The 25,000-nt window shown below is 39.2% G+C and overlaps 1 protein-coding gene across 1 annotated transcript in view; it reads right to left on the bottom strand.

The window, feature by feature from the left end:
* Positions 1 to 25,000, bottom strand: part of LOC109923085 (disks large homolog 1) — a 167,978-nt gene that overhangs the window by 139,909 nt on the left and 3,069 nt on the right. Inside the window, exon 3 of the mRNA XM_048604550.1 lies at positions 367 to 436. Within this exon, the coding sequence (XP_048460507.1) occupies positions 367 to 436 (70 nt within the window). The remainder of the gene's footprint in view (positions 1 to 366; positions 437 to 25,000) is intronic.

Raw genomic sequence — 25,000 nt, 5'->3', positions numbered from 1 at the left:
CCTGTTAATTGACCTTGCATCTGCCTTTCAAAATAGTTACAAACCCACAGGGAACAACAGGCTTTAATTCTTCTGTAGCTTTGCTAGAAACAGTTGATGGAAAAGAGAAAGCAAGGCTACATTTAATTAGGGCCCTCTGCACTGTGATTTTCAAAGAGCCTGTGCTGTCAATAGTCTTAAACTCGTTCTGTATTCCCCGGCCCTAAGGAACTTCCAGACAACGTTTTTAACTGTTCAGGTAGCTAGGTTCTGTCTGCTGTACTTTGTGATGCTGATGTAATTCTGTCTGCTGTTGCTTCTACGTGCTCCATTCGGCAGCTGGTAGTGGTAGACTCTGCCCGGCAACCACCTGCAGAGATGAATTACATCTTCGGCAACAACACGTCGCTTTTGTACTCGCGTCCCAACAGAAGCAATGCCGGTGCGGGACTGAATTCTGCTGGGCAGAGATTGAAGCAGTGTGCAAAACGGAGTTCGGCTGATGAGCTGAACTCGCGAGAGAATGAAGTTGAAACTTCTCGCTGGAGGACTGTGCTGGCATTTTTTACTCGTAGACACTATTTTATTGACTGTTTTTCCACAAGTGGCGGTTGTATTCAGGTAAAATGATGCTAACTGAAAAAGTTCAAATCTATGTTTCAAGTTAGATAAGCAAAGGTGCATTACTTTGAAGTGTTACAGTAAAATGAAGTTAGGAAATTCTTCAATTCTCAATGGATGATTTGAAAGTGTAGAAAGCAACGGTTTGAATCTAGTTTTCATTTTTGCTCTCTGCGTTCGTAGCTAATGTATTATAGCCCCAGTAACCTGATTTGGTATAATTCACCTTTGCCTTTAACTTCTTTGATGATGTGCATACAGGCACGTGAGCGCTTTCCTATGAAAGGAAAGGTGGTGGTGTTCCACTTTTTTATCTTTTGTGATAAAGTCAGCTTTGAAATGATTTGAAATAGCCTGAACTGTTGCTTGTGTTGTCTGACCTTCCAAAACAATGTCCATCATTGCTGGTGTGTTGAACTGTACAATCGAATGGTGCTGAAGTAAATGGCCCTTGTGGCTTCAGATTGGATTTCCGTTGACAGTGCTTGCTTTTCAACACAACAGATAGAGAATGTATTAAATTTTGAATGTGCTGCTTAATGCACTATATAATTGTGTTATCAATGTTCCTATAATTTTCATATTTGGTTACCATGCATTCACAATACAAGTGGTTATTAAAGTTGTAGCGAGATTGTAATAACATCATGCATCATATTGGTAATATTATACAGATACCTGCCTGCTGTTTTGGTCCTTTGTGCTCTCTCAAAAATTTCTGCACAACACAAGCATGTACATAATATCCTTTTAGCAATGTCAGAGAGCTAGAGATGACAGCTAGCACAATAGCAGCAGCCGTTCGGCTGACAGTTCCTTTTTCTTTGCAAAATGAGTTATAAATAATTTAAGTTGTAGGGCCTCCTGGGATAGGTTTTAAGTTAAATGCACAGGGTGTGATTATAATTCTGTCTTCAAAAAACAGTAATTCCACTACACTTTGAGACCATCAGCTGTAGTTTGGGTTTCAACCGGGCAGAGCCATGTTCACACTTCTTAGCTCTGCCCGTGGCTGTATTAGAGCTGTCTCAAATTTGAAGTATAAGTGAGTAGAGAGTGAGGAATAGAGAATCTTTGCCTTAAAGGTACTTAAATAATGTAAAACATTCCATGGGATCCAGCAGCCCCCCTACATGCTTTCAAAACCAGGCTTATCGCACAGAATAGCATTTATGGTATCAAATCACAGAATTTTCAGATTACTTTGATTTGCTGCAAGTTTAATACAGGGCTTGTCTCCTGATTCGCACTGCATGTTCAGTATTGGTGCAAAATGGAAGTTACTTCATATCTACTGTAAATTGTGATAGCATTAAATCTTCCTGAATCTCTCAGTTTACGTTGTAAAATGAGTTTGCGCAGTTGTTGGTCAGGTACCAAAATATACTGATGATATTTCAATTGGCAATAAAATGTGCTCCAAATGTTGTTGAAAGAAATACACTTGAATCCTGTAATATCAGCGAGTTCCTCCCATCAATTTACATGCTAACCTACATATTTTAACAGTTAAACTTGGACTGAATTTTTAACATTTTACATGTGGTTAAACCTAAATCTGTTTTTGTAGATCACGTGCACCTCGGTATCAAAAGTTCTGTACAGATAAAAGTTGACTTTTGATGTTTTAGTAAGTTTCCGTTTGTTGATACAAAATTGAGCAGGCTGGTCGGTGAGGTTTACTCCTTCCTTCCAGACTTTGACATTCAATAATGCTACATGCTGTACATCGACATAAGAAAGGTCAGCTGACATGATCTCTGTGTAGTTCTAGATGGGTGCGGCAGTGGCAAAGTTCCAACACAGTTTTCATTGCCTTAAAGGTGCAAGTTTGACACTTTCAGTTGAAGTGTGTGGGTGTCTCTGAATTTTTTTTTTTAAGGTCCTGTAAAGTACGTGGGTACGTTTTCTCATGTTAAAGGTGGTATTTAAAGGCAAATTGTTACTGATGAGCTCTGGAGTAAAGCTGGCCATGTAATGCACCCTATGATTCACTGAATTATTGGATGTGCAGATGATAAAATTTTGAAAAGGAGTGCAGTCTCCTTCGTCCATTGGAAAGATCATGAACATTGTGTATTTGAAGTGATACTCATTTCCAGTGTGTGTACTGTCTGCCAAAGTGCAGTTCTAAAAAAGAAAGTTTGTTCTCTTATTATTATGTCCACATTCTGGCTACATGGTGCAAGTGCAGTAATGTCTTTGTGTATTTTTTTTAAAGCTAGCCTGCAGTATAAAGGGTGCAGATTCATGAGGCAGGAAGTAACAGCTTATAATGGGATACAGATTGCAGATCTATTAATAGAGTCATAGAGATGTACAGCATGGAAACAGACCCTTCGGTCCAACTCATCCATGCCAACCAGATATCCTAGATAAAGCTAGTCCCATTTGCCAGGATTTGGCCCATATCCCTCTAAACCCTTCCTATTCATATACCTATCCAGGTGCCTTTTAAATGTCGTATTTCAAGATGGAGGATGGGAAAAATTTGTGGCTGTAAGAGCTGCTCCTTTTTTTTTTGAGGTATTTTCAGTGTTGGAACTGAATTCCTTGAACTCCAAGGGCAGTAATTACTATTTTTAAGCTGTTGCATTGTTTTGGAACTTTGGGAGCAAAAAGGTCAAAACAGCAGCACTTTAAAAAGGAGGAAGACAGACAAAGGCAGTGATCATTTGGGAAGTGAATCGAACGGAGAAATAAAAAGGGTCTTGATTGACCCCACACATACACCTCTGACAATGTTGTGAATGTCAGTGTGAGTCTCGGGTTACCTTAAAACCCCACACCATGTTTTAACTGATCCCTTGACTGCCAGGCAGGCTAAGCAGGAGGCTTAATCGGTAATCGGTAAGAATTGGTCCCTGGTAGTCAGGTAAATGCCTAGAGGGTGGGGTGGGGCAAGATGCCCGAGGGGATTGTGACGAAGGAGAGGTTCAAGGTACCAATTTCATTGTGGAGCTTGATGTAGCATGCTGCTCTATCTGATTTTCAAGGAGATGTTTGAAAATACATTTTATTTATTTTTTGACCCTCTCCAGGGGATGTGCACTCACTTGTACTTAGTGCTCTTACTAAGGCCAAAACCAGGTGCTGAATGTAGCTGCCCAGGGTGTGAATTATGTTGTTAGATCATGTCTTTTAGATTCCATCATGCTGCAGTGATTTAAACCCAATTTCTTTTGGGAATGGGCAGTGATTAAAAACATGGGCTGCAATTTTTTTTTTGACGTATTTTGGGGAGGCGATGAAGTAGTAGTGTTATTACTAGACAATTAATCCAGAAACGGTGCTCATATTCTGGGGACCTGGGTTTAAATCCTGCCACGGAAGATGGTGGAATTTGAATTCAATTAAAAAGAATCTGGAATGAAGAAATTACATGAAACCATTTGTTGGAAAAACCCATCTGGTTCACTAATGTCCTTAAGGGAAGGAAATCTGACATCTTCACCTCATCTAGTCAACATGTCACTGCAGACCCATTGCAATGTGGTTGACTCTCAACTGCCATCTGAAATGGCCAAACAAGCCAGTCTGTTATATCAATTGCTATGAAGTCTCAACAAAGAAATAAGTCACAAGTAACCGAATGGACAATGTGGCATCGACCTAGGCACTGCAAATGACAATGTAAAAAAACAGACCTGTTGACCATGCAAAGTCCTCCTTAATAACATCTGGGGCTAATGTCAAAATTAGGAGAGCTCTTTCATAGACCAGTCAAGCAACAGCCTGATGTAAGATACATCCTTGGATATGGTCAGAAATCACACGACACCAGGTTATTGTCCAACAGTAAAACACAAGCTGACCTGAAACGTCAGCTTTCCTGCTCCTCTGATGCTGCTTGGCCTGCTGTGTTCATCCAGCTCTACACCTTGTTATCTCACAAGCTTTGGGAGCCTTACTTCTCCTTCAGGTGTTTTGTGAGCGAGGTGGTATCAGACACAGAATGTACAAGTAAAAGATCATAGGGCCACACTACTAATGTGGATGTACTAAACTCATCTAAGATGCTGTTAAATCTTTAATCAGTTAGGAGGTTTTAATTGATTAATATGTATGTATTAATCCCCGAATTTATTTCAAGTCACTGCCCTGAGAGAACTAAAGGTTTTACCTATGTAAAGAAGAGGTGACATTTTAGGTCAGACATTGCATGTTAGGTGTGAGACCTTGGCTAGAATCTGTTTGTGTTTTGGTTTGGAGTTAGACTGGTTTTATTTCTAAAGTAGGAATTTATAAAATGCCACATTGACTGACTGTATAAATTGTGTGCTTTTTGAACAAAATGTAAAGTATCTGCAAATACAAATTCACCCCATAGATTTACGTGTGTGTGTGCATGTCAGTATGTGGGGGCTGGGAAGAGAGAGAGAATGTGTCTGTGTGTGTGTGAGAGAGAGAGACATGGGTACCTCCACATCATGTTCTCTCTTAATACAGGACAGACGTGGCAGCACGGTGGTGTACAGTTGGAGGGGGGAAGGAGTGTTGCCTTGGGTGTGCTCAGGTACTGAAGCAGTCCATGTTCAAATGTAACAAGACCTGGGAAATTTCAAAGCTTGGCCTGACCAGTGGCAAGTAACATTTGTGCTACACGAATACCAGGCAATGACCATCTCCAATAAGAGACAACCTAAACATAGCCCCTTGCCATTCAGTGGTGTTACCATCATTGAATCAGCCACTTTCAATATCCTGCGTGTTGCCATTGTCCACAAACTGACTGGGCACACCATATAAATGCAGTGGCTACAAACGCATGTCAGGGGCTAGAAATACTGCAGCGGGTAACTCACAAAGCCTGGCTACCATCGACAAGAATCAAGTCGGGTTTGATGCAATACAGTCTACTTGCCTGGATGAGTGCAGCTGCAACATCCGTCCAGAAGCTTGAGAACATCCAAGATAAAGCAGCCCGCTTGATTGGCACCATATCCACAAGCATCCACTCCCTCCACCACTGACTCTCAGTTACAGCAGTATGTCCCATCTACAAGATGCACTGCAGCAATTCACCAAAGATTCTTAGCACTTTCCAAACCCACAATCTCTTCCATCTAGAATGATCAGGGCAGAAGATACATGGAAACACCGCCACCTACAAGTTCATCTCCAAGCCACTTGGTCACAGGGTCAAAGTCCTGGATTTCCCTCACTTGGGACATTGTGGGTCTACCTACGCACACAGACTGCACTGGTTCAAGGAGCCAGCTCACCACCACCTTTTTGCAGGCAACTAGGGGTGGGCAATAAATGCAGGCATGCCAATGATGCCCACTTCCCACAAGTGAATAGAAAATAATTCCAGTTTACTAGAAACAATGTTTTAATACTTTGTTTTTCCACATTGTAATATTTAATCTTCCTGTCTCAAACACACAGAAACAATGACACGAGAACCACAATTCGCTGTTAATCTGGCCACTACTAATTGATAAAAGAATGAGGTCATCCAAGCTCTCAGAAAAAGCAATCAGTCATATTTGTGGTACTTACTCTGCAATTTCCTCAGTGTTCACTAATAGGATGATTTCTCGATATTGACATCAAAAGTATAACATTCCAATCCTCTCAGTTTCCCCGTGTGAGGAGAGAAGTCTCATTCAATTCTTAGTGACATGTGAATATAAAATTGGTCTTTTCCTTTATCTCCAAGTGAAAGCAATAGCTCTGTTTTTCCCTTCTGCTGGGCAGCCTGATGGGTATTATGTACATTTGAAGGTCAGTTTTAGAAGTGAAAGTTCAACCTCCCATGAGTTGAATGAAACAAGCACTGATAGTTGTTTCTTTAATAAAACTGCCTTTTGTTTCTGGCCAGAAGAACTTAATATTAAAGTCGCTATAGCAGCAAGTGAACAGATTCCATATTCAAAATGTGAATTAATTATTCGTTTTCTACTTTGCAGTCGCATTCCACCTGTTACTTGCCCTCATTTACTGCAGTGGCACATGGGAGGATTGAGGAAGATGTAATATTGGTAGAAACATTTTAATAGTAATAACAAAAATTATTATGGATATATATTTTGTTGTTTTGAGAATCTAACCAATCCTTACATTTCGCGCACTAAATACAGAAATACTTCTATACGACACAGAACTCAAATCTGCCATCCTTTTCAATATATTTGGGTGTGTGTTGTTTATTTTGTACATTTAACATGAAATGCTGAAGCACTTTTCAATTTTTCTCCTCAGTTTGAAAAACTAAAACAGAAGTCATTAAGCATTTTGATACTTTAAGAATTGCATATGCCAAACAAAAATTCATTTGTAAGAACCTTTTGTGTTAGATGTATAAGAACAAAAGTAAGGTAAGGCAGCAGGCATCAACACCCCACCCTTTCAATATGATTGCTCAGAAATGCTTCCTGTTGAAGTATAATGAATTCATTTTCCTTTATTGTCAACATTTTCAATGAAATTATTAAATTTAATGAGACATCTGTGACAACACAAGGTATAGGGGTAGGGAAAGAAATGGAAAGTTGTATTATGTATGAGCTTATGAAAAATGAAAAGTAGATCGTTTGGACTGTCAACCCTGCTCCACCATTCAACAAGATCATGGTTGATCTGTTTGTATTTCTAATTGCCATCCACCCCGATAACCTTTGACTCCCCTGGCTAACAAAAATCTATCCACTTCTGCCTGAAGTATATTTAATGATCCTGTCTCCACTGCTTTTCAGAGACAGATGGTTTGAAAGTCACACAGCCCTCAGAAAAATTCTCGTTTCTGTTCTAAAATGGTGACACCTAACTTTAACACAGTGTCCCCTAATTCTGGACTCCCTAAAAGTTGAAGCATCCCTTCCATGCCCAACTTGTCGACAACATTCAGGATCTTACACATTTTAAATGTTATTCCTCACTTTTCCGGTGAAAACCAGCCAAGCCTACTCAACCTGTCCTTGTAGGATAAGCCACTTATTCCAAAGTTTCAATCTAATAAACCACCTCCAACACATTAGCATTCTTCATCAAATAAGTAGAACAATACTGTAATTTTGAAGATGTTGTCTCACCAATGCCCTGTACACTTTCATACTAATAGATAGCAATCTAGTAGCCGCCTTGGTTATGAGCAATACCTGCATACTAATCTTTTGTGGCTGACACACTAGACCATCTATATCATTCTGCAACTTGGAATTCTGCAGTAGTTTTCCATCCTGTTGATAACCGTGACATCCTATTCTACCTGAGCATCCAGCCGCATATGCTCTCCTTGTCATAGACTTGCAACTTCTCATTTTCTTAACACTGTCCTTCTTAGCCCTATCTCAGGTCACCTGCGAATGATCCCACACTTCTACCTTTGTCAGCTACAGTCTGAAATATTTTGATGGTCTCGAATTGGTCTCCCATCTGACACATAGTAAATGTAAGCTCATCCAAAATTCTGTTGACCGTATCCTGTCCCACACGATGCCTTGCACACACTTTCAGTCCTGCTGACCTACTTTAGCTTTGGTCCTTCACCCCTCCAATTTAATATTCTCATACTCACATTTAAATCCCAATATTGCTCCTCTTCTTGTATCTATAACTTTCTTCGCCATTTCTTTCCTCACAGAACTCTTCAGCTGTGCCCTCCTTTACAGCACTGTCTTTTTTCCAGCCCATCATTACAGTTACATCTTCAGCTGCCACAAACTGGAATTCTCTTACTGAACTCCTTGCTTCCCCTCTCAACTTTTAAAACCATATTTAAAAACCCACTTTTATGACCAACTGTTTCATCTGTCTTGCCAGATTTCCTTTAGCTCAGTGTCAGTCTTTCCCCTCCCCCTTTTCTGATGAAGGGTCTAGGCCCGAAACGTCAGCCTCTCTGCTCCTATGATGCTGCTTGGCCTGCTGTGTTCATCCAGCCCTGCACCTTGTTGTCTCGGATTCTCCAGCATCTGCAGTTCCTACTATCTCTCAGTCTTTTGTTTCTGATTATGTCTCTGTGAAGTTCACTGATATTTTGCTGCTTTAAACATGTGTAATGGTGGGAGTTGATTTTGTACTTTTCAAGTATTGCAAAAATATGTTGATATTTAAAACTTATTAGACAGTCTTGGTCTGAGTGTGTTTTGAGCTTCGATCCCAGTGGTTTATGTAATAGAATAGTAAAATAAACACATAGAGAGCTAGGGGTGAAGCATAAAGTTCTTTCACTTCTGGGACCCAAGATTAATTGGCACTGAACTGGTTATCTCATTCAAATAAAGCCACAAGGGTGGCTGGAGTGGAAAATAGAAATGTCTCACTGATGCAATAGGTGAGGTCCTCTGAGATAAAATGGTATTGAAGCAGAAAACTTTACTCTGCATCTAACCTATTTTGTACCTACCTTGAGAATTCTTGATGCTGATCAAGAGTGCCTGAAATGGAAAAGTGTTCCATGTGTTGCCTATATCATCTGTTGCTCCATGATAACATTTGAAGTTAGAATTATAACTGAAATTCATTGCTAGAATAGCGAAAGGGTGTTGTGACATTGTGTCTGCAGTGAAGGCTTACTCGAGCAATGTAATTGCACAAATAACAATGAAAGCTGGCAAAGCATAGCGGCTCAGAGTATCTGATTTTTGCCAATTAACCTAAAATGTTGACTCTGTTTTCCCCCTCTAAAGATGTTGCCTGTCTTCCCAAGTGCCATATCCACTCAAGTATTAGTCAATGCCAGGTAAAGTTCTACCCTGGCTCTTAGTAGACAAGTCTTAGCTTTACATAAAATTGCATGTGTAGGTCTGGTTCCCCACCCCCCGCTCCGCCATCCCCAACTTTTGATAAGAAAATCCTCATTGTTACCTTATACCTCATGATCATTCTGAGGTTTACCATTGATCAGAAGCATAACTGGACTAGCCATGTAAATGCTATAGTAACAAAACAAAAGTGAGGCATTCTGAACCAAGTAACATACTTTCTGACTCCCCAGAAGCATTTCACAATCTATAAGACACGATTCAGGAGTGTGGTGGAAGTTTAGGAGTGAGGTGGTGGAAGCAAACTGAACCTTTCTTCCAATTGTTCTTTTCATGAATCATCAGTAATAGCCAGTGACAACCATTCTGCAGTCAATTCAGAACCATGGCCAGCAACCATGGTGTGTTATTATCAGCAGTTTCCAACTAGATCATACTGCCTTGAAAATATTACTTGTGTGTGTATAAGTCAAGCCCCTACACTTTCCTTAAAAATATGGCTTCTCAAACTCTCATTTTTCATGTACGTACTATACACCTAGCATTTTCTGACTCTCTTTTTTTATTTTATCTGTCCAGCACCTGGGGTTCTGGGTTATTAGTCCAATGTTCTAAAGACATGAGTATGAAACCCACCATGGTAGATGGTGAAACTTAAATTCTATAGAGAATTGGAATCAAAAAATAATCTAATACTAAATATGCTTTAAGGAAGAAAAACTGACATCCTTATTTGGTCTGGCCTTCCTGTGATTCCAGAAATGGCTGACGAAACCACTCAGTTCAACTGCAGTCAGGTTTGGGCAACAAATATTGGCTCAGGCAGTGTGCCTATATTCAGTGAAATAATTTCAAAATAGTATTTTGCTTTTGTTTCAATGTCGAACTGTTTTTTAAAATGAAATCAGGATTTATGCTGGCTTAAAGCTGAACAATCCACAATGAATTCCATAGCCATCCTTGTCTCAGTTTTAAGGCGGTTCCCGTGGTCAAGTATTTCATGTTTCACTATCCTGTGTGAACAGCTTTTTTTTTTTGCTAACTCCTGTCCTGATCGTTTTCCTAGTCATGATTTCAGTTTAATTACATCTCTCACTGATTTGCATAGCTAGTGAAGAAATTCTTTCACTTGTCATCAAAATTCTTCACAATTTCAAAATCTATTATATTTCCAAATATCTCTCGTTCATTTTCTGTATTTTTAGTTTAGTAATAATACATCTGTCAATTACATAAAAACTTAATTTCCTTAGCATTATACAGGTGGTTGCATGCTTTGTTCTATGACTTCAAATATTCTTTTTATAATGTGGTGCCTAAAACTGCTGTCAGTACTCGACTGCAGTCTAAACCAATGTTTAGTACCAATTCATTGCAAGTTCTTCAGTTCATAGAATCATAGGACTTACAGTGCAGAAAGAGGCCATTTAACCCACTGTGTCTGTACTGGCTCCCAAAAGAGCTACCTAGCTAGTCCCATTGGAAAGAATTATGGCGGCAGTTGTAGACACGCTGCCCTCTTGTAGAAAGCTTAAACTGCTATCACCCCTTTTTTCTGACTGTATTTGTTTCCATGCCCAGATAATCAAAATTCTTGACCTTCTACATTACTTGCCATTTTTCAGCCCAAACCTGATGTTGTCCAGCTCTTGTTCCATACTGTCCTGGTGTACCTGAGGAGTTACAAATGATGCTGAACATTGTGTAATCATCAGCAAACATCCCATTTCTGATCTCATGATGGAGGGAAGATGATTGATCAGCACATGATTGAGCTAGGGTCCCTGTCTTGAGGCACTCCTGTAGTGATCTTGGAGTTGAGATGATTGATCTCCACCAACCATAGTCATCTTCCTTTGTTCGAGGTGTGACTCCAACCAGTGGAGAGTTTCTCTCCCAGACTCCTATTGATGCTGGTTTTGCTAGGGCTCCTTGATGCTATAGTCAGTAAAATAAGGCCTTAATATCATCTCGCCTCTGGAGTTCAGCTCTTTTATCGATGTTTGGATTCAGTCTGTAATGAGGTCAGGATTTGAGTGACCCTGATGAAACCTGAACTGAGTATCAATGAGCAGGTTTATTCCTTTGCAAGTCCTCAGTGAATAATCCCTTCCATTGCATTGCTAATGATTGAGAGTCCATTAAATTCCACTTTGTCTTTTATTCTTTCACACGATGTAAGTATCACTGGCAAGGCCAGCATCTGATTCCCATTCCTAATTGTTCTTGAGAAGGTGGTCTTAAACCACTGCAGTTCACATTGTCAGGTATACCCTGAGTGTTAGGGAGGTAGTTATAGGATGCTGACTCAGTGACAGTAAAGAAATGGCAATATGTTTCCAAGTCAGGATGGTATTTTGCTTGGAGGGAGTCTTGCAAGTGATGGTGTTCCTATGTGTACAAAACCTTTTACTAAGCGGTATGTGTCAGTGGTTTAGAAGGTGCTATTGAAGGAGCCAAGATGAGTTGTTGCAGTGCACCTTGTGGATGGTGAATACAGCTGCCATTGTGTGTATAAGGTGGAGGGAGTGAATGTTGAAGGTTGTAGATTGTATAACAATCAAGCAAATAGCTTTTTCTTGGATGTGGTTAAGCTACTTAAGTGTTGTGGAAGCCATGCTCATCAAGTAAAGATGTTCCACCACATTCCTGAATTGTCTTCTGGATTATGAAATGTTACTGGGGAATCAAAGTATGTTACTTGATGTAGAATTCCTCACCTTTGTTTTGTTGCCATAGCTTTTATGTGGCTGATCCAGTTATGCTTCTGATCAGTGGTAAATCTCAGAATGATCATGATAGGAGGTTTAAGTAATACTCTTGATTGTTAAGGTGAGATTCTCTCTTTTCTGATAATTTCCTTGCACTTATTGACGTGAATTTTACTTACCACTTATCAGCCCAAGCCTGAATGTTATCATAGTCTTGGTGCATGTGGGCAGCAACTGCTTCGGTATCAGTAGAATCACAAATTGGATCACAAATGAAACATCAGCATTCTTCATCATGTAGAGTCATAGAGATATATAGGACAGAAACAGACCCTTCAGTCCAACTTGTCCATGACGACCAGATATCCTAAATTAATCTAGTCCCATCTGCCAGCATTTGACCCCATATTCCTCTAAACCCTTTCTATTCACATACCTATCCAGATGTCTTTTAAATGTTGTAATTGTAGCAGTCTCCACCACTTCCTCTGGCAGCTCATTCCATACATGCACCACCCTCTGCGTGAAAAAGTTGCCCCTTAGGTCTCTTTTAAATCTTACCCCTCTCACCTTAAACCTATGCCCTCTAATTTTGGACTCCCCCACGCTGGGGAAAAGACCTTGCCTATTCACCCCTATCCATGCCCGTCATTATTTTATAAACCTCTATAAGGTCACCCATCAGCCTCTGACCTTCCAGGGAAAATAGCCCCAGCCTATTCAGCCTCTCCCTATAGTTCAAACCCTCCAACGTTGACAACATTCTTGTAAATCTTTTCTTAACCCTTTCAAGTTTCACAACATCCTTCCTATAGCATGGAGACCAGAACTGTGTACACTATTCCATAGTGGCCTAACCAATGCCCTGTACCACTGACCTTATGATAGAAGGAGGTTCATTGATAAAACATGTGGCACAAACTGACCTAAGAGGAACTCGTGCTGTGATATCCTGAGGCTGAAGTTATTGGCCTTCATCTGTCCTCTTTTGTGAAGTATTATGGCCCCTGACTGACTTTGGGTTAAATTTTACTAGGGATCCTTAATGTCACAAGATATCGTTTGACAGTCACACTCAAACTACTAGCCACAAATCAACCCATTTTCTAATAATCTATACTTTGCTGAACTCTTATATTTCAGTTAGTAATTTTTTTTTGATTTGAACTTGTGCATAGGCGGTGCAATTACCTTTTTATACAAAGATCAAAAATTGACCTAGTATTAATTCTTGTCCTTGGAGTACAATCCTTCCAGGCCTTTTCGAATCTGAGCGATGCTCATTTACCCCAACTCTTTGTGTCCTGTTTGCAGCCATACTGCTACATTTTTTTATTGTTATGTCATGTACTGGAGTATTCTAACAAGCTTTCTGCAGACCATTGGGGAAACTCCAAAATGTTGAAGGCATGAGATTCTGCATTGCCTCAGAATCTTGTACAACTGAAAAAGTTTGAATCATTCCAATTTAAAAAAATGTATTTTTCAGTGAGCATAGTCTTTTATATATCAGAACTGATAAAGAAGTAATGATTGAATTTTAAAAATGTCAGTGTATTTCTTCAGTGGTTATTCCATGGTTACTTTAAACACTCACATCGTAGTTTAAAGGTCATTGAAGTGCCTTGAGACTTAGTTTGTAGGGCTGGTGAAATATTGTCCCAATTCCTTTGGCTTCCATGGGGAGAGATTCTCCTCGAGTCCAATGTAATTTATTCTGTCTCTCTTCCCTGCTGCTTTGCTGGCACCGTCCTCCCACTCTTCCTTGGTTAATACTCTCGATCTTTTTCCATTGAAAAACACTCCGACAGATTCTATCCTGCTGTGTATTTTTAATATCATGCTCTTTTTAGCAATCTCTCACTTCTCTTACTTTTCCATTGATCCTTCTCATCTTGGCATTACTTTGTTATAATGTATTCAGTGTTTGTCAAGAATACCTGCTTTTCCAGAGGCACCGCTTATAGTGTGCAATGGCCTGGAATTCTTGCCTTTAGCACCACTGAGTAGACTTGCTCATTACCATCTGAACTCTGGTGAAATTCTGGATACATAAACATGATTCAAGGCTTAATAGAAATTTGTCATATTTCCATACCTTGCATTCAAAAGGTGAGACTCGTATTGTGGATTTGGTGCTAGCCCCCTCCTGATTTTTTGTTGTTAATACGGTAAATAGTTGAGCAAAGGTTAGTTGATTTTTAATTCACCAGGTAGATACAAATAGCCAATAGGTGGTACTGGTTGTTGGAAAGAGCTGTAAGACTGAATAAACTATCCACAAAGAGAGGTGTCTTAGTTTTGGTTTCATCAGTTAGCTTGGTTCCCATTTGACGTGGATGGTAGGAAATTGTTGCTGAAAGGTGAGAATTGGAAACTGAATTCATACCAGTTAATAATTCAAGTTATATCTGGTATCAGCCATTCTTCTTAGAAATAAGTGTTACTACACAATTTCCCACTGATGTGCTATGAAACTGAGTCATATGGTCAATGGACAAATGAGGTAACTGTCTGGGCATGGGTTATGTCCTTAAAGAGAAAACAAAGTCTGGCTTTGATATAAAATGCAAATCTTGAAAATAGTGATGGGATACCTCTGACAACTACAACAGAAGCAAGAATTGGGAAATGGTATCAACAGAATGAACCCTGGGAATGTCCAGGTAATGATCAACAATGGGCCTTTAAAGATACAGTGGGTCATCAGCAGAAATGTTTTGAAACAGTCTGTAACCTCATTGCCGTTTCAAGAATCTGAACAAACCATCAAAGGCGATGAAGCACCATGCAGATTGCATGCTCATATGTTGGACAAATATGAGGATTTGATGATGGCAGTTGAAAGGCTTCCTGAATGTGGACATAATGATATAGAGATGCAGGACAAGGCTACTTGTCCCAGAGAACAATCAGAAGTTAGTTTCACAGTAACAGAAGGGGTCAGTGAATGGAAGAATACCATGTACTTGGAAGCACAAGGAAAGCCTGTGGAAAATAGAAACATTTGTTAAATGTGCAAAATGAAGAGCAGGAGACAAAATACATGGATTGGCAAAATGCAGTGAAGATGTGGAAGGCCAGAATCATGGTCTGAGTTCTGGAAGTGAATATGCCCCTAGGAAAATATTGTGAGCTTGTGAATGGAATTCTGATCATGGGAGTAGGAGATCTTGTAGTCCAGAACAAAATAGGAGGTTGAGCAGTTTGACAAGAGCATTGACTATGAAACAGGCTGGAATTACCACATGTAGAAATCCTGATGATTGATTGATAAAACTTAGTGGCAGCAAACAAGCTAGAAGAGAAGTTAGTAATGGATGCTAAATAAAGAGAGTTGGAATGCTGTAAAGAATTTTGCATATATCCAGAGTCACCAGATACCATAGAGATGGACATGCACAGAAAAGGTACTCCCTGAAGAGGCTTTTAAAACTAAAGCCACACTAATAGCTCAGCGTTTCATAGAGAAACATGATGATGAGATGACAGACTGGATTCCTTCTACTGCAGGAAGATGTTCTTGGTGATCATCTCAAGCTCTTCTGGCAGCATAGGCTTGTGAATGTAATTCTATTGATGTAAAAGCTGCGTTTTTGCAGGGTGAAAAGTTGCAAAGGGAGATATCTATTTAACTATTTAATGAAGCAAATGATGTAGAAAAGAAGCTAAGGAATTAAACAAATGTGTTTACAGGTTGAATGATATAACAAGGGTTCGTTATTTCTCTTGCACTGCTGCTATGCCACAATAATAGTAGCAGCATATTGACATTGAAAATAAAATGAGTTACACTGTTAGAATACTTTACATCAGTTCATGGGCAGCAAATCACTCCATGTCCTTCAAATCCACTCTCAATACAGTGTCCATGGTATCGTTTTCTTCCCAAGGCACGTGATGTTTTTAAAATAATAAAGTTGGAGAATTGCGTTCCACTGAAACAATTGTAAGTAACTTTCCCAAATTTTGCTCAGAAAAGCAAAAGATTTCGGTCCATATAAGTTACAGTTTCTCCACATTGCTGCTGATGTGAATATCAAAATGAGGGGGTGATCGAGACAGAAGCCCTCGCAACATAAAGAAGAATTTAGATGTGCCCTTGTGATGCCAAGGCAAACAAGACAATGGGCCAAGTGTTTGAAAATGGGTTTAGAATAGTTAGGTGGTTGCTTTTGAACAGTGTGGACGTGATGGGTCAAAGGGCCTTTTTCAGTGCTGTGGACCTCCATGACTTTATGACTCTGAAGAACCATCACATGACCCAGAGTCTCTCTTTTGGCCTAGTTTCTTTCTCAACAGTTGAATATTTTTATTGACATATGGTCAGTTTAGTTGAAAAATAACTGACAGGCTGTTTGATTTCCCCTCTCCTTATCTTACAGTACAACAGCCCCTATACCAATGGTGCTTGCATCAGTAGCCCATTTGAATAGTGTGTCATCATCTGACGTGACTAAAACTGTTGTGATTATCAGCATAGCTTTCAAGTTTTCAAAGGTACTTCGACACTCCTGTATCCATCAAATTTTCTGCTTTCCTTCAACAAATTTGTTTAATGAGCTAAGACAATGCAGAATCTTAGAACAATCTTGGAATAGACCCCACTTATGCCAACATAAACAAAATGTAAAATTGTGTATTATGCACAGATGAAGCCATAATAGCTTGTATTTCTACTTCGTGAGGTGCTGCTTGGTCTTCTCCCACAGTGAGGTGGGCCCAAATAAGTCACCTTTGCCTTATCAAATTCACTGTTAGCCAGATTCTTAAACATGTTTTTTCTTTGTAAAAAACAGTTTTTAGTCAAGTGGTGCAAATATTCTTCCCAGGACATAGTTAAATAATCCTTTAGTCACTCTATTGGTTGATCAGTAAAATGTTACTGGTGCATTTTTCATTCCAAATGGCATGACTTGACGTTGATAAACCATCCAGACTACAAAAGCTGTCTTTTCTTTGGCTTCATCGGTCAGCACAATTTGCAAATATCCTTTTAACAAGTCTTCTAACACCATGAACAACCAGAACCATTTTCTCTGGCCAATTTCCACACATTGATTTGCAGTTCTGTCATAGCCTTTGTAAGTCACTTTGATAGTTTTCTGCAAGATGTTGTCTAACCTTTTAAGGCCGTCTGTGTTTTCCAATCTGAAGTTTGGAGGGTCAACATTTTATGTTTCAATGTCTGATTCATTCTTCAAGTGCTGTGATATTTCTGTCATGCTTCCTGCACCTTTCACTTATGTAAGTACACTTTCCTCTTGTGTTGCAAAGTTGGGTAGAGTATTTGTGGATTGGGAGGCTGTACGTTAGAATTTGGTGTTTGTATAATGCTAAGGGGGAAACATTGCATGATCCCTTTAAAATATGATGTTCTTTTTCTATACTTAGAGATTTAAAATGGATGTCTGTGAGCAGCAGCTTGAAAGTTTGCAAGTACACAGAGAGTGCCCACATTGAAACATTTGTATCAGAAGGGCAGTACAGTTAACAGGCCAAGCCAACAAGTTTTGAATTTAGCCAATCGATTTGAACTAGGCACTTTGATACCAAAACCCAATTAAATTTAAATCTGATGGTTTTGACAACATAGGACCAATCCTATTGTATATTATCAACATGTTAATATTACACACTCGTTGACTGTTTGTCCTTCCTAGAGGATACACTGCATAATTCATATCATTGAGTGTCTTTTTGATGTGATAAGGTTCAGTGAACCTTGCTTTTATTGGTTCCCCAGCGACAGGTAACTATCACCTTGTCTCCCGCAACAAAATTTCTAACTTTGGCCTTTTCAGTCTGCTCTAATTTTTATTGGTGAGCACCGTTCAAATGCTTTTTCACCAGCTCTCATACTTCGGTCAGTTTCTCTCTGAAATTCATAACTTAGGGTGGAAGTGTGGTCTCTAAGATTCTGTTTATCATTTCCCCTTAAGGGGTCCCCTCACTTCATGTCCATTTGTTAATTCAAAATGACTAAACTGTGGACTCATTAGTAGAGTCCCTAATGTGAATCAGTCATAAAGAAATTCCCTTATACCAATCATTAGAACATTCTTGACAGTAAGCTCTAATCATGGTCTTTAAAGTCTGATGGCATATTTCCAATACACCTTGAGATTGTCAGTGATGAGCAGAAGTAGTAAATTGAAAATAAAACAATTTGTTTTCATTTCTTTACATATTTGTAACATGCAATCAGATCAAATAATCAAGGTTCAAATTTTATTTCTTTGGGCAATCAATATGTCAATAAAAGATTGAACTAATGTTTTCACCCCACTTGTGCAGCATATTTTTAATAAAAGGCATTGCTTCAGGATAGGAAATGATAATGGTTTCCACTTTTGGTTTTAGATAGCGATCCTGCAAAATCTGTTAAGACCATGCTAAGTGATTCTTCTGAAGGTGGGTTTGAAATTAAAGGTGCATGTTTAATTGAAGGTTGGGATCTCCCAAGTACTTGTCCTGTATGCCAGTCTGGTTGAGTTTGAATACATCTTTATATAATCCTGGCCAGTAAGAAGTCACACAATCAGGTAACTTCACCTGACAAAGGAGCAGCGCTCTGAAAGTTCGTAATTTCAAATAAACCCTGTTGTACTATAACCTGGTGTCGTGTGTCTTCTGACTTTGTCCTCCCCAGTCCAACACCAGCACCGCCACATAATAAAAATGTTTGTGTTTTAGCTGTGTTTTTCTAATGCCTAAGTGACCTGCCATTGGAATTTCATGAGCCACTTGTAAAATTGTAATTCGGTACTCCAACAAAACTGCCATCTGATAGACCACTGCCTGTTCTCTATTGGATTGTATTTGAGGTGGCCTGCATTTCTTCAAGAATACTTTGTTTAAACAATAACACACTCTGCTATTATTTCTGATTCAGTCTCTGAGCTGGTTGTTTGGTATAACGCTTTAATTCCATAGATACTGAGAAGATGCCTTTGTTTGTGGAAGAGACTAGAGCTAGGGGGCAGAGTTGAAAAATAAAACACCTACCATTTAAGGCAGAGGTGAGGAGAACATTTTTACCTCAGATCATTATTCTGTACAATTATCTTCCATAAAAAATACTGGAGAGGCTGGGTAATTGAAAACATTTTACTGTTGAGTTAGATGCCTGACTAATGAAGGGTGTAGGGACTAGACAGAAATGTAGAGGCTAAAATCAGATTGGCCATAAACTAATCAAATTGTGAAGCAGGCTTAAGGGAACTTAATGGCCTACTCCTCCTAATTCTGATGTTTACAATTCTATTATAATAAATGAAAAATAGGGTAGATGCTGGAAGTCTGAAACAAACATGGAGTGCTGGAGAAACTCATCAAGTCGGGCAGCATCTGTGGAGAGAGAAACAGTTAACATTTTGAGTTTGGTATGACTCTTCTGAAGAAACAAACAAAGTACTTCTATTTTTGTTTGTGGTGTAAATCCATTTCAGGCTAAGACCATTAGAGACCAAAAAAAAAACTGCAGATGTGGAATCCAAGACAGACAGACAAACAGGATGTTGCCTGGCTGCTGTGTTCTTCCAGCCTCCTGTTTGTCTAGGCTTGAGACCATTGCAAGGACTCCTGGGAAATTTCAGCTATGAGTTATGTTCCTTATAAAAGAAGTTTGAAAATGAATTGCAGCAAGAAGATGGGTAGTTTTCCATTCTTTTATTCCACAATAGCATGTGCAATTCAGAGGGTCAGAAACTTGTCATGCCACCTGTTCTGTACCCTCTCAGCCAGTTGGCAATAACTCTGACTAGATTAACGTAAAATAGTTCAAGGTGCTCCACTGACCTTTTTCTCTTTCTGCCCAGACTCCTTCCCTTTTGTTAACTCTCTAATCTGAAAATATTTGCAGTTAATTATTGTGTAACTTAATCCTCTGACTATATAATAAATCATTTGTTCAGGAGGTGAATAAATGTCTGCATTGTTGAGGATTTTTAACTTGTTCTGTAAAGACCAACAAATCATGCAGTTTCTTATACCCATCTTCCCCTGCAGCAGCGAAACAGATTACCTTGCTAAACTGGGGCTTCTGAGCTACACCAGGTGAATCAATCCTATACAACTGGAAATGGAATTTCGCAGTAAAACACAGTCAGAGTTGGAGGGGCTAATTAAATGGGTAATTACATTAAATTTAGTGATCAATTTATGGAAAAGTGTTTAGGTGCTTATTGTATAAGGGGGCAACTTTCAAGATTGGTGTACTAAAACATTGTGCCTTTTATTTCCAATTCCAGTCTTAAATCGGATTTCATGAGTCCAGTCCATTTCATTTGACTAAATGGACCAGCTTTTCTACCCCTTTCTCATTTTCAATTTTCCCTGATAATGCTAGAAATTTCAGTACTGAAGAAAGATGGTAATCCTGCACCATCTGCTGCCGCTTGGTCCTGACCCAAAATTGACTGTGCAAACAGCTACTTGAAAATTCTTTCTTCTATCCAAGCTGTTGCCACTTATTAATTGCCTATAAGGAATTAATATCCATAATGTTTTCTGTAGCAGTAACACACATTTTCCACTTTAATTTGAAAATAGATACATAGATACGCTGAAAATGTAGAAATTGCTGTTTTTTTTCTAATACAGGACTGGACAATGATAAGGTAGTGATCAAAGTGAAAGAAAACAGATTTGAAAAATTAAAGTGAAACGAAAGGGTGAAAAAGTATAGGAACTGACGCCAGAAACTGATTATTTGCCTAATTAATGCCAAAATGTAATTTTAACCAGATTTTAAAAATTTGAATAAAGGCATTTTCAAAATGATTACCACAATTGTCCTGGGTTGTATAGATGCTATTTAATGTAGTGAAGTTCTTCATTAAGTCATTTCTTGATCTGTGCTGAAGCAGATCCTGAAGCCACATAGCTCGTAAATGAAGAGAAGAAAAGCTTTTAAAACATTGAGTACCATTTCACGTAACTTTAAGTTTCTGTGCTAAAATAGGGACAGCTGTTCCCCAGCTTTAAGTCAGTATAATTTGTTCACATTTTTGAAGCAAACTGATTTGTAACTCTGATGAAAAGAGAATTATATTCTAAAAGAGCAAAGTGTGCCTGTGCAAATTATCTCTGCCGTAGCTTGACGTATGCTCTCTTGCTCAGTGGCTGCACATTTAAATGAAGTAATGGTTTGTTGGTTCAAAATCCACTGCAGGATTTTAGTAAACAATCTAAGATGACGTTTCAGTGCCGTAGTGAAGTATTACTGCATAGTTGAAGTTACTGTTTTTTTAGGAAAGCATTTCAATCAATGACTTATCTACTTGTTCAAGATGTCACTATTCAAAGAGGAGTGGTCGTTGTCTTAATGACCTAACCAAGTTGATCCAGCAACACCAAAACTGATTAACAAATTGTTAATCACATTGTGATTTGTCAGATCTTGCTGTGTATACATTGGTTGCCATGTTTAACAATAGAATAGCATTCCAGAAGTAAGTAATTGAGTGCAAAGAACATAGATACGCTGAAAATGTAGAAATTGCTGTTTTTTTTCTAATACAGGACTGGACAATGATAAGGTAGTGATCAAAGTGAAAGAAAACAGATAATGCTTGGAGATACATGGGACATCTGAGAGCATCCTTGGAGAGAGAAACATTTCAGGTCATGATCTTTCAGCATTTCCTTTCACCGATGCTCTCAGACCTGCTGAATATTTACAGCATTTTCTGTTCATAGTTCAGATTTTTAACAATAGCAATATTTTGCTGTTGTATCACAGGATTACATAAGTATACAGCACAAGAAAAAAAGACCTTTTTGTCCAGTCGTTCCAGGTTAATGTTGATTCTCCACTCTAGCTACTGCCATCTTTCTTGACCTAAAATCTACTATCAGACCTTTTGTACCCTCATTCTGGTTCAACTTGCCTTTCAACGCAATCCAGCATTTTTGTTTCAACCACTTTGTTGCGGTAATGAGTTTCACACTATCGTTGCACTTTAGGCAAAGGAGTTTCTTCTGAATTAATTATTGGATTTCTTAGTGACTTACCTTTGACTTCTGATTCTGGTATTCTCCACGAGGAGCCATTCTCTTTCAAAATCTTTCCATTTTAAATTTCTCTGTTAGGTTGCCCTTCGCCTTTTTTTCAAGAGCAATCCTTTTTCTTTGTATACACTTTTGTACAGTTGGAGCCAGCAATTGGTGAACATTGGGTTTCTACATTTAAATCCCACTGCTGTTTGCTACATTTGACGATTCCACAGTTGCATTCAATTTTACGTAGGAACAAGAGCAGGCCTTGTTGCAAAGGTTTTCAATAGGTTACTGAAGAACAATTCCAGGGCCACAGTTAGTTGGAGCAGACTACAAATCGAGACAGAAACCAGCTCCATGTAGAAAAGAATCATCCAGCTGAACTGATGAAATGTCAGTAAACTATGTGGTATCTGTGTATTTGGGGAGCCAGTGAGAAGTTGTGAACAATTGTTATGTTCTGTTAGACCTCAAGAAGCAGCTTCAGGAGTTAGTAGGCAGCTAACTTTTGGAGCCACACCTAAGAGCTGTGGGTGCTCGCAAAAATCCATGCACCATTAATTATTCAATATGCCCTTGAGAGAATAAAAGACACTTGGAAGTAGTTTTTACCTCCCATACAATCTCATAGAATCCTTACAGTGTGAAAACAAGCCCTTTGGCACAACAAGTCCACAACAACCCTTGGAGCATCCCACCCAGACCCATCCTCTATAACCCACCTAATCTACACATCCCTGAATGCTACGGGCAATTTAACATGGCCAATCCACCTAGCCTGCACATCTTTGGACTGTGGGAGGAAACCCGTTCAGACACTGGGAGAATGTGAACTGAGCCAAGTAAGAGCTCAGAAAACATTATTCATTGTTATGTTTAGTTCCCAAAGTCCCTTAGTTCCTCCACCCCACCCAGACTTGGACCTACCAGTTAATAGTGACGTCTGCATTTTTCAAAGCAAAATGTAAGGCAGTGCATTATTCTTTGTCAAACTTAATTTGCCAACTGTTTTTCTGTTCTGTCAGTTAAGGAGTGTCTCACTAATTTTTTGCAGTCCTCTTCCATATTGGCTGTGCCACATCCTCACTTATTACCCCAGCTTGGTGTCATGTGCAAATGTAGAAATTGTGTTTCTGATTTTCAGACGTTTGGTATCAAGTTCAAGCAGCCTAGGTTGGTTTTGCAATCTTTGCTTCTGGGAGTGAATTGATGCTCTAAACTTGTACAATCCATTGTTTACTCAATCTGGTGGTGATGTGTGGATCCTAAGTATCAAATAGCTGTCCAGCATGGGCCATTAATCTTTCCTGACTTGTACAGTCAGGATATCTTTGCTTCCTTTGATGGCTGATGTTCTGCTTCACTGTTAACTGTTTTCAGACATAATCACGCCATGTGTATGTGAGAACACATTGAACTGAAATTGTCTTATGAATTTCAAATGTATTCAATTTTACTGACTTTTAAATGTTGTGATTTTTCTAAGAAAGTCTTTTTCTTCCTTTTGAAAGAGATAATGAATGTTTATTTAAGAAAGGCTGGAAGGAGAATCCTGGGAACTATAAACTTGTGTGACATCAATGGTGGATAAGTTGTTGGAAGTGATTCTGAAAGACAGGATTTATGTGCATTTGGAGAGGCAAGAAATGATTAGGAACAGTCAGCATGGTTTTGTATGAGGGAAATCATGTCCCACAAACTTGCTTGAGTTTTTGAGGAAGTAACCAAGGAGATTGATGAGGGCAGAGTAGTAGATGTTGTTTACGTGGACTTTGGTAAAACCTTTGAAAATATTCTGCATGGTAGACAAGTTAGTGAAGTTAGATCGCATGGGATTCAAGCTAAGCTTGCTGATCGATACAAAATGGGCTTGATGGTGGGAGACAGAGTGGGTGGTGCTGGAGGGTTGTTTTTTTGGACTGTAGGCTTGTGACTATTGGTGTTCCACAGGGATTGGTACTGGGTCCACTTGTATTTGTCATCTCTTTGAACGATTTGGATGAGAATACAACAGGCATGGTTAGTAAGTTTGAGGATGACACCAAAATTAGTGGTATAGTGGACAGTGAAGAAGGTTATCTAAGATTACAAAGAGTCCTTGATCAATTGGGTCAATGAATTGAAGAGTGGCAGATGGAGTTTAATTTGGATAAATGCAAAGTGTTGCATTTTGTTAAAACAAACAAGGGCAGGATGTGTACAATTATTGATAGGGCCCTGGATAGTGTTGTAGAGCAGAGAGTCATAGGGTTTCAGGTACATAATTCTTTCAAATTTGTGTCACAGATAGATGGGGTGCTTAAGAAGTTGTTTAGCGCACTTGCCTTCATTGCTCACTTTTGAGTATAGGAACAAAAACAAGTTGCTGGAAAAGCTCAGCAAGTCTGGCAGCACCTGTAAAGAAAAAATCGAAGTTAACGTTTTGGGTCTGGTAACCCTTCCTCAGAACTGTATGCCAACAACATCAATAAGGATACCACCACGAAACTACTAGATCTGTGCCTCTTAACCCACTTCACCTTCAACGGCAACATGTACAAACAAATCAACGGAACACCAATGGGATCCCCAATCTCAGGATTGATTGCAGAAGCGGTAATACAAAGGTTAGAACGGACAGCGCTCCCCACTGTACAACCTAAACTTTGCGTCCAATAAATAGATAATACTTTTGTGATTATTAAACACACAAAACTAGAAGAAACCCAATGACACATAAACAACATCCTTACTGGGGAAAAATTCACAAAAGAAGAAGAGAACAACAACCAACTACCCTTCCTGGACATGATGGTTGAACACAAAAGCAACAGGGAACTCCAGACTAGCGTATATCAAAAGACCACACATACGGACCAGATACTCGATTACACTAGCAACGACCCCAACGCCCACAAACGGAGCTGTATCAGGCCCTATTTAAATTAGCCACAGCACATTGAGGCAACCCGGAACTACGCAAAACAGAATAGGAGAACC

The sequence above is a fragment of the Rhincodon typus genome, chromosome 13 (genome assembly GCF_021869965.1).
Source record: "Rhincodon typus isolate 14 chromosome 13, sRhiTyp1.1, whole genome shotgun sequence".
NCBI classification, from domain to species: Eukaryota; Metazoa; Chordata; class Chondrichthyes; order Orectolobiformes; family Rhincodontidae; genus Rhincodon; species Rhincodon typus.
The sequence above is the reverse complement of the archived record's forward strand: the minus strand, read 5'-3'. Positions and strand labels throughout refer to the sequence as shown.